General features: G+C 44.0%; 1 protein-coding gene across 2 annotated transcripts in view; it reads right to left on the bottom strand.

Annotated features, from left to right (window-relative positions):
• Nucleotides 1-10,704, bottom strand: part of C5H1orf167 (chromosome 5 C1orf167 homolog) — a 57,801-nt gene that overhangs the window by 592 nt on the left and 46,505 nt on the right. For both annotated transcript variants that reach the window (XM_072608874.1, XM_072608875.1), the window contains 8 exons: nt 10,223-10,309; nt 6,957-7,040; nt 6,233-6,331; nt 5,650-5,929; nt 3,724-3,817; nt 2,264-2,495; nt 853-988; nt 284-388 (listed from right to left, as the gene is read on the bottom strand). In XM_072608874.1, coding sequence (XP_072464975.1) covers nt 284-388; nt 853-988; nt 2,264-2,495; nt 3,724-3,817; nt 5,650-5,929; nt 6,233-6,331; nt 6,957-7,040; nt 10,223-10,309 — 1,117 coding nt within the window. The remainder of the gene's footprint in view (nt 1-283; nt 389-852; nt 989-2,263; nt 2,496-3,723; nt 3,818-5,649; nt 5,930-6,232; nt 6,332-6,956; nt 7,041-10,222; nt 10,310-10,704) is intronic.

The raw sequence follows: 10,704 nt of genomic DNA, 5'->3' as shown, positions 1-10,704 counted from the left end.
TTGTTCCTTGTATAGGATTTGAAATGGGCAGGGGGTGTTGGCAGCTGTTTTGGGGACAAGGACAGTCTTGGGTGGCATCTGAGGAGTGAAGTCAAGGCTAGAAATAAATGCTTCTTCTGAACTCCTTAACAGAAACAAATGTCTCTTCTTGGTGTGTGTTGAGGTGAAGCAGGGAGCAGTGTGTCTGGAGGGGCACAGTCCTGGAGAAAATGCAGCTGGGGACTTAAGAATGTAGTCCTACCACAGGGCTAGAAGTACCTATATACCTGGTGGTCATGGATACCTGAGAGAGGACCTTGTGGTCTTCTTGCAAACACAGGGCCACCTGAAGCTGCAGCCACCGCTTCCGCCACATTCCCCATCCCCATTCCAGCCACCGCTGCCTGACCTGTATGTACAAGGGCAACATGAGGTCAGGAGTGGGATCCCATTTGAGGACATCAGCCTATCCCGATCCAGTGGTTCTCAGGATCATGAACAAGGAAGTTAAATGCTGGATGAACAGATTCTCAGCAAGTGCAGAAGGCCTTTGACATTCTAACAAAATCTATTTGGTATCTTTAAAGACTGGAATTAGATTTGAAATATGTTTTGCATGATTGCATATGTATAACCAAGATCAAATTGGTTATCATCTCAGGGAGGAGAAAGGGAAGGAATTTAGAACTCACAATTCAAAAAAAATGTTAAAAATTGTTTCCACATGTAATTGGGAAAAAATAAAGTATTTTTTTGAAAAAAAAAAAAAAAGACCGGAATTAGGGCTGGCTAGCCTAAAATAGATGGCATGGCCTCTGGGTCCCTTCTGCCCCATGAGACTATACTTCAATGGTCCCCTCCAGCAAGGCTCACCAATGACCGTTCCAGCTGCTCTGATCCCTGGGCATTTATCCAGCATTGCCAGACATCTGCCAGTCTCTTTTTCCTTTGCCGGCCATGGAATCTTTGAAGCAATACCTCGTGTCTCCACATCTGTAGGTACTTCCTCCTGGAGAGAAAACCTTGTGTCAAGCAAGGCCTTATGCCTATCTGTGTCAAAGTATTGGTTTTGTTTTCTGTTTCAAAGGAGGGCACACTGGAGAGGAAATATCTCCAGGAAGGGCACTTGGAAAAAACCAGAACGAAAGGCATCAATAAATCTTTTAAAATAAAAAAAAAAACAAAACACCTAAAACAAGGGGTTGAACAAGATGAACTAAGGTTCCCTTTAGTTTTAAAGTGATAAACTTATGAACAGAGTTCTAGCCCCGGACCTGCCACAACCATCTGCCATTTTGATGAGCAAGTTGTGTTCTCCAAGTCTCTATTACAATTTTCCCCAGGAGAGTGAAGGGCCCTGAGTTTATGCCACATAAAGATGTGCTGAAAGATTTAGGGATGTTTAGTGTTAAGAAGACTTAGGAGGAAGGGAAAGCTATTTCCCAGCTGTTCCAGGGAACAGATTAGATGTGTCCTGATTTTCTCAGAGAGTAATGTGCAGAAGTTACAAAGAGCTATAAGTACGTTTGATGGTAAGGAACGTTTTCCTAACAAAATCTAGCCAAAAAGGGAATGAGTTGTCTTGGGAAGTTAGCTCTAAGATCTAGAAGGGACAGTAGATGCCATAAAGGCCAGACTCCTCATGATACAGATGAAAAAAAAATGAGACCCAAGGAGGGTAAGAGCCTGGCTCAAGGTCTCACAGGTTAGGAATCAAAGGTAGAAAAGGGAAGCAGAATTAGTTGTTACTAGTTACTAAATTACTAGACTGAATGAAAGGGATAGAGGAGACTGAAATATCTGCTGAGTGAAATATGTATTAAAACCCTTAGAGTAACTTGCCTGGGGACAGGAAGGGCAATGCATTTTCAAGCCTTTCATGGAAACATTGCGATGGTTGTAGGATTAGGGTCCATCTGGTATGACCACCCAGAAAAAGAAAATCACTTTAGAGGAACTTCAAAATGGTTTTGAACTTTACCCTTCTATTGAAGTTTTTGGATCAGTTATGTATGTTGACTAAAATGATTTGCAAATAAACTTGTTTATTTAAAAAAAAAATCAAAGGTAGAATTTGAACTCAGCTCCTCTGAACCCAGAACTAGTCCTTTTTCCACTGTATCACAGGAAGTGGGTTCCCTTCACTCTTTGGCTTTTAAATAAAGGCTAGGTGACCACTTTGTTGTAAAGAGGATTCTTCCATTGGTACAGATTAGCCTAGATACCTACTCAAGTTCCTTCCAAGAGTAAAATTCTGAGGTTCTAGGTGACAGGCTGTTCTTACTTCAGCCATGTTTCCTCCAACAGTGCTGCTCTCCAGGGGTCTGTGCTCTTGGGGATCTGGATTGTCCTGGAGCTGCCTTCTTGTTGTCTAGTAGACTTCGTAGGCCCCTCCTGGCTGGTCAGTCCCTTGACCTTGCTTTGCCTTTGGTATGATTGAAGCCAAAGCTGGAAGGAACTACAGTGGAGAGGCAAGCATGGGGAAGAAAGTATCTGGAAGCTCTGCTTTGGGTCACCTGGGAAGAGAAGGTAAGTACAGGATGAGAATCAAGGGGCAACCCTCCTGTGATCATCTCCTGCTTTGACTCAAACTATAGGAAGTATAGCAGGAAGATCTATAAGAGTAATTCATGACTCTCCCGACTTTCAGTGAATAGGGTTTATTTAATTGAACAAACACAGAGGTACAACCAGAAACCATGGCATGAGACTGGCCAAGGAAACTAGGGGATATTTTGTTCAGTGCAGAGCAAACTTAGAAGTACCAAGGTCATTTCCCCAATTATTTAAATTAGCCCTCTTCTTGTGTCCTACTTGTCCCCAGATGGTGAGACTAGGAACAATGGTGGAAGTTGCAGAGAAACAACCAAACCAATCAAAATCTGAAATAGAACCAAGACCATTGGATTTGAAGTGAGAGGATGTGGGTTCGAATCTTGTCTCTTCCATTTACTACCTACTTAACTCTGAGCAAGCCACTTCACTATCCTGGGCCTGAGTCTCCTCATCTTCAACATGAGGAGACTTGGCCAGATGACCTCCAAGTCTATAAACCTGGGCAGGTAGCTTAGCTAGTTCTTCTTCACTGGAGGTGGCTGAGCAGGGATGCCACAGAGAAGGCCTCTGAGGTCCCAAGCAGCTCTGAGTTTCTACACAAACCTCTCTGGATTTGTAAAGTGGGGAATTTCCTCCTGGTTTCTTAGAGGTAGCTGGTGGTACAGTAGATAGTATGCTGGGTCTGGAGTCAGGAGGACCTGAGTTCAAATGTGACTTTGGACATTTACTAGTTGTGTGACCCTGGGAAAGTCACCTAACCTCAGTTTCCTCAACTGTAAAATGGGGATAATAATAGCTCTTCTTTCTCCTATTCCCAATTATTGTGAAGATCAAATGATTATAATTGTATAATATTGTATAACTGTATAATAATTACATATATTATAACTGAGATTGTAATTGTAAAATGTTTAGCACAGAACCTGGTATGTAGTAAGTACTACACAGATGTTAGCTATTATTATTGGTGGTATGACCCTGGGAAAGTAATTTATTATCTGTCTATCTCAGTTTCCTTGACTGTAAAATGAGGATAATAACAGCACCTACTTTCCAGAGTGGTCTAAAGATCAAATGAGATGCTTAGCATGGGGCCTGGCATATAATAGGTCCTTAATAAAAGCTTATTCCCTTCCTCTTCCAGGGAAAATCAAAAACTGACCTGTCAGCCAGGACAGCCCTCCTTACCCAGAGACACTGACTTCTTCCTCTGCCCAATGTGGCTGTGGGGTTTCCTCTTGGCCGCGGCCTGGGCTGTGGCCCTTGTCCAGTAGTTGCCAGCCTGAGAGAAAGCAGAGAGGAAGGGAAAAACCTGAACTCAGAGGCAGCCTGTGAGCACAGGGCAGGGAACAGTGTCAAGTGAGCTTATGCCAACCTGGTTAGACTGAGCTCGCCAGACTGTACATATACACTGTATATGTTTTTGAGTAAGGGAATGACACTGTCAGATGTGTAACCTCAGACATTTATTTACCTCTTCTCTGGGTCTGTGTCCTCATCTGTAAAATGAAGGAGTACCCCAGTCTTCCAGCTCGAAATCAATGATCTCAGGGTAACATCAAACCATTTCTAATGCGGTCCCACAATTTGCACAGTGGAGATGGTTCAAATTTCATCATCCACACATCCACTCTATGCCTCTCTGGGGCACCAAAAGAAACCTGACGAGGAGCCAAGGGATGGCCTGAGGCAATCTTACTTCACCTCCCCACCACGGCTATGGTGAGAGGCTCCTAAATCCCAGGTGGGGGGGGTGAGGGGTTGGTGATTTGCTACCGTCAGACTGGTAAGTGGAACCAGCCTTGAGCTATGAATGAGAAACCCCGGGTTCTGGGTCCAAACTCTAGTTCTAGCTGAGATAATATTTAAATATTTTAATTTTAAATTTAAATACTTCAAATTTAAAGACATTAATCATTATTAATTATTTAATTATCTATTAATTTATTAACTATTAAAACAATGATTAATAATTAATTAATTTTTGTTTAACTAATTATTTAATTAACAATATTTTAAATTTTAAAATGAGAAAGTATTTCAAAATATTTACTGATTTAACATTAACTTAGATAATAAAGCGCTTAACATAGTGCCTGGCATATAGTAGGTACTAAGAAAATGTTAGCTACGTCAGCTGTGTGACCAAGTCACTTCATGGGGTACAACAAGGTGCAATAGAAAGAGTGCTAGAATGGCAGTCAAGAAGACCTGCCTTCAAACCTCTGGCTCTGCCACCTAATACCCCTGTGAGACTTGGGCAAGTCACTCAGCTCTCTAAGTCTCATTCGCCTCAAACATAAGTTGAGGGGGTTGGATTAGATAAGTTTAGGGATACCTTCCATCTCAGAATCTGAGATCCTATGATCCCTTTGAACCTCAATTTTCTCATCTGTAAAAGGGGCATAGTGAAATCCAGAGTACTCTTCTTTCCTTGTTTGAAGAGAGGGGAAACTAAGTGCATGGAACACTGACTACACTGTGATGCTGTGGATTGGTTGTGGATACACTGTGATGTGTTGGTCAGTTTAGCAGACTTACTTTTTCTCTTTCCTTTTTCACTCTTATTTAAATGGGATAGTTCTCTGGGTTAGAGGAAGTGACAGATTCAGAAATTAAGGTGATGTAAAGGCAAGATATTTCAATAAAAACAAAAAAGCTGTTCTGTAAATAGAACATAAATACAATTGAAATAGAGCAAAATACCCTGTGGTATCCAGTTTTGCCAGTTGTTCATGCATGAATTTTGCAGATAAATGAACTCACCTTTTTAAATGTCAAACTTTTTAATCTTTTTGAATGGAAACCTTTCTAAATCTATTTCCCCCATTTCAGTTGGAGAGGAACTTTAGATATGATCTAGTCTAGCCCTTTCATTTGACAGATGAGGCAACTGAGTCCCAAGGAAGGGATGTGTATATGAAATAACTTGTCTAAGGTTGTGTAACAGTGGCCAAAGTGGGATTAGAATTCACATCTTTAGCTTCTAAATCTAGTACCTTTCCTACTTTGCCAGTCTCCTGTGATGTTAAAGGCTGAGGAATATAGGCGATGGTCCTACCCACAATCTTGGATACTGAAGGCTCTGCCAGACCTCTTCCACCCTAGCCTTACCTGCTTCCCAGGATCATTGGGATCTGCACACAGGATGTGGTGCCCTACGATGGCCAGTCTCTGAGGGTGCGTGGCATGGGTCCTGGGCCTGGGGCTGACAGAAATGTCCTCCTCCTCCTTGGTCAACAGATGCCTTGGTCTCTTTCTGGGTAGCTCTGCATTCCAATGGGCCCAGGGAGGCCTCACGAGGCAGTGATGCTTGACATGGTAGATCTGACTTACAGCTATTCTCCAGTCCTGGCCCTGGGGGCTGGTCACCTTGGCCAGGCCAGCGAGGTTTCTGGGAAATAAAGGCAGTCTTGGCAAGGTGTCATTTCCCTTTCTGCCAGCTCCCTAGCCTGATCTTGGAGGCGATACTCTGGGTAGAGCTGTTCTATTGTTGTCAAGGCTTGTGCCCCAATTCCCATGCTAGCCTCCTCCCTCCCCAAGGAAAATTTGGGGAAAGCACCAAAAGCAGTGATGGGAGAGTACCATGCGGTCTAAAAGGGGGTTAGGAAATAGAGAAAGGGCAGGCTTGGACTTTGCTTTGAGTATTATGGGTGATAGTGATGGGATAACATGGGCTGATGTTATGACTTTAAACCTCAAGGTCTTTGAATACTTTCTCCTCCTGTCCCTATTGTCCATCTTCCTGGATGACCCAGTCTCAGGTTCTTCACCACAGGGCACCAGGATGAGAGATCTAAGGGCAAGGAAAGAACATGCTCCTGGTTTGGGTCCCTGGACTTCCTCCGCTGCTATATACAGACTTCCTGGGGGCTACCTCTGGGTTATCAGGGCTCTCACCTCCCATCCTAAGTAGAATTAGAGACTGAAGGTCTGGGCTTGGGAAGCAGTTGTGATCTAATGGCTAGAGTCAGGAAGACCTTGGGTTCAAATACATCCTCCCCACATATGACTGATCATTCAGTTTTGTCATCTGTCGAGTGAGAATAATGCCTGGGGTGCCCACCTCACAGGGTAGTTATGAAGTTCAAAGGAGATAATGAGTAGAGAACTATCAGGGAACTTGAAAGTACTATAGAAACACAAAGTACTACGTAAACATTGGCTATTATCATTTGGAGGCTCAGGCGGAGGGGAGGCTGGCCTAGGACCCCCCACTTCCAGCATCATGCCACCCTTCTCTGGTCTCAGTACTCCCTCTGTACTCCCTTAAAACCTCTACCCTCTGCCCCTAAAGCAGGACCTGAGATGATGGTGGAAGGTGGCTGCCTATCAGGTTTTGAGGGTCCCAGTCCTGTACCCCCTGGCTGGTAGTGAGGAAGAATCTCTCCTGAGCCACAAAGGCTGCCCTCAGCTCCTACCTCCTCTGTTTGACTCGAAGGGTCCACATCCTGCCCCAGAGGTTCAGAGCAGTCAACACCATGCGATACCAGGCTTGGAAATGGCTGGAAAGCAAGGAAAACAGTTTGTCTAAAAAGTCGGGGGGTTTCAGTGGACTTCAAGGTTAGGACAATTCAACAGTCTGACATGACTGCCCACTTCCTCCCTGTCTCCCCTCCTCCCCAAACACTAAAGTGTTCTTACAGTTACCTTGATAGCCTTGTAATAGGCAGTGTCTTGGGCTGGAAGACCTGACACAAGACACAAGGTTTGATGACCGGGGAAGAGATTAAAGGGAGTGTACCAGTGGGCATAAGGTCACAGCAGAGCACATGGAGATTCTGAAGGTCCAGGGATGGGTCTTGTTGGCACCAGGCCCCCACAGATCCCCCAAATCCAGCCACCTCAGGGGCAGAGGAAACTGGGGTGGCTTGATCCTATCCAGTCCTTCTCTTCCACCTTCACAACTCCCCCTTCCACCTCCCAGGGAGCCCATGCCTAGAGTCCAGCACAAGCAAAGGAGGAGATAGTCCCAATATATTCTGCCCTGCTGAGACCATGAAGGGATAACATCAATCACAGAACTGTAGAATGTCAGAGAGGGAAGGAACCAGGGCTACCCTAGACCCAGACAGTGTACCTAGCAAGCAATCATCCAACCACATGGCTTGATAACCTCTAGAGAAGGGAAACTCACTTACTTTCCCAAGCATTACCTTCATTCCACTTGGGGACAGCTTTGATAATTAGAAAGGTTCTCTGTATACTGAGCTAAAATCTCAAAAACTCCCACCAAGGAGAGGAAAGGTAATACTTCTTTCACATGACAGCAGGTCACATATGACAAGTTAAAATGCCCCTCCTCCCCAAGTCTTGTCTTCTCCTGATCAAACATCTCTTCTTCCTTAAACTCATCCCTATTTGGCATGGGCTGATGCCCTTTATTACCATGGTCACCCTCCTCTGGACCCTCTCCAGCTTATCAATGTCCTTCCTTTGAAAATAGGCAGTTGAGAGGGAATGGTTTCAGCAAAACCTGGGAAGTCTTACGTGAACTGATGCAAAGTGAAGTGAGCAGAAACAAGAGAACATTGTATACAGTATTGGCAACATTGTATACAGTATCAGCAACATTGCATACAGCATCGGCAACATTGTAATGATGAGCGACTGTGAAAGACTTAGCTACTCTGAACAATACAATGATACAGCACTCACTGTATCATTGATACAGTCCAAAAGGACTCATAATGAAAATTGCTATCCAGTTTTAGAGGGAGAGAACCAGTAAACTCTGAATGTAGTTTGTATTTTTCCTTCCTTCCTTCCTTCCTTCCTTCCTTCCTTCCTTCCTTCCTTCCTTCCTTCCTTCCTTCCTTCCTTCCTTCTTCCCTTCCTTCCTTCCTTCTTCTTTCTCTCTCTCCTTCCCTCCCTCCCCCCTTCCTTCCCTCCTTTTTCTCTCTCTCTTTTCCTTTCTTTCCTCCTTTCTGCCTTCCTCTCTTTTTTTCCCAACATGGCTAATATGGAAATGTTTTGCATGACTTTACAAGCATAATTCATATCATGTTGTTTGCCTTCTCAATGAGTGGGGAAAGGGTTGGAGGGAGGGAGAGAATTTAGAACTCAATTTTTAAAAAAATGAATGTTAAAATAAAGAAAGTATGATTATTCCACAAATTACAAATAAACATAATAAAATATTCATTCTGGAACTGACCCCAGTTCTGCAGGTGTGGGCTGAAGCCCAGTCTCTTCCCTGAACTCCAGTCCCACATCCCCAACTATGAGACCTATGGGATATTTCCAACTGGGTTTCCCATTGGCATCTCAAACTCAACAGGTACAAAACAGAACCCATTATCTTTCTCCCAAAGCCAACAAATATTTACTAAGCACCTTTACCTAATATTCCTACTTTTTCTGTCCAAGGTTCCACCATCCTTCTAGTGACTTAGGGTCTCAACTGAGGAACTACTTCTCCCTCTCCCCCACCCCCATCAGATGCATATCCAATCAGTTGCCAGTCAGGTCAGGTCCACCTTTTCAGCATCTCTCACATCTCACATCCATCTCTTTCTATCCACTTACACTACAACCACCAGGAAGCTTGAGGGGCTGGTAGCTTCAAGGGCCTCTAGGATTAAATACAAACTCTTCTGTCTATCAGTTAAAGCCTTTTATGATCTGACTCAAGTCTGTCTTTCTTGCTTTATTCAAAATGTTTCCCCTTTAGGGGAGTGCTGTGGCCTGGTATCAGGAAGATTGTAGTTCACATCCTGCCTTGGATACTTGCTAGCTATGGGTGACCCTGGGCAAGTCACTTCACCTCTTGGTATGCCTCAGTTTCCTCAACTGTAAAAAGAATAAATTAAAGCACCTATCTTGTAGGGATCAAGTGAGATTTTTGTAAAGCACTTAGGAGACAGCCTGGCACATGGTAGATATTTAATAAATACCTGTTCCCTTCTCTTCCCTAGCCCATTTTGTGACAACACCCCCCCACCCCATGCCTGGAAAGCATTCCCTCCCTCACCTTTTCTTCTTGCTTCCTCTAAAGGGTTGTTTTCTGTTTAATATCTTTCCTGATTCTCCCAGTGGCTGGTAAACCTCCAATTCCCTCATTTTTACTTATCTCTTAATGTAGTTCCAATTGCATTTAAGCTCCTCCTGGGCAGGGATTTTTGTTGTTTCTATCTTTTTATCCCCAGTGCTTAGCACTTTTAAAAAAAACAACAACTGGATTTGTGTCCTTTGACTCAGAGTTACTGATCTCTTGGCTGTTCCTCACACAGGAAACTCCATCTCCGGACTCTAGGCATTTTCCTGTCACTGTCCCCTATGCCTGGAATGCTCTCTCCTCTCCTCCCACTCCTGGCTTCCCTGGCTTCCTTCAGGGCCCAGCTAAAAGCCCACCTTCTATGCCTTCCTGATTCCCCTTAATTCCAGTGCCTTCCCTCTGATTTACTTCTATTTTATCCTGTCTATAGCTTGTTTGTGTGCAGCTGTTTGCATGGTGCCTTCCCCATTAGACTGTGATCTCTTTGAGAGCAAGAAATGTCTTTTGTCTTTTTTTGTATCCCCTGGCACTTAGCACAGTATTTGGTAAAAAGCTGGTGTTTAATAAATGCTTATTGACTGACTGATTATGGGGACTTCCCATTGAGGAACTTGCTCCACCAAGGCAGACCTCAACCTGCTCTGCAGTCCTAGATAATTGGGCATCTCACTGAGAAGAGAAGGGACTTACCCAGGGGCACACTGCCAGGGTGTGTCAGAGGGGAACTCAGAACTTAGTTCTTCTTCACTTTGAGGCCAGCTCTCTCTCCACTGTGTCCTGCTGGCATACAACAGGTATTTAATAAGCGCAGAATCCTAGACACCATACTAGGCTTCCTGTGGCCTAAGGTCCCATCGGATTTTGCGGGGCTACAGAACATAAACATTTCCATCCCCTGTTAAGCTTTGCAAAGAGCTTTACATATATTAACTCATTTGATCTGCACAACAGTCCTGAAAGGTAGGAGCTTTTATTATCCCCATTTTACAGGTGGGCAAAACTGAGCCTTAGAGAAATTCCGTGACTTGTCAAGGGTCACACTAAGCAAGATTTGAACTCAGGTCTTCAGGACTCCAGGTCTAGTCTTCCATCCACTGGGTTGAGCTGCCTCTTAATTCACACACATGAAGCTTGAAGTCCACTAAGAACTCCCCAGATCTTTGTCATAAAAA

Source organism: Notamacropus eugenii, chromosome 5 (assembly GCF_028372415.1).
Source record: "Notamacropus eugenii isolate mMacEug1 chromosome 5, mMacEug1.pri_v2, whole genome shotgun sequence".
NCBI lineage: Eukaryota > Metazoa > Chordata > Mammalia > Diprotodontia > Macropodidae > Notamacropus > Notamacropus eugenii.
Note: the sequence above shows the minus strand (reverse complement) of the source record. Positions and strands in the feature narration are given on the sequence as shown.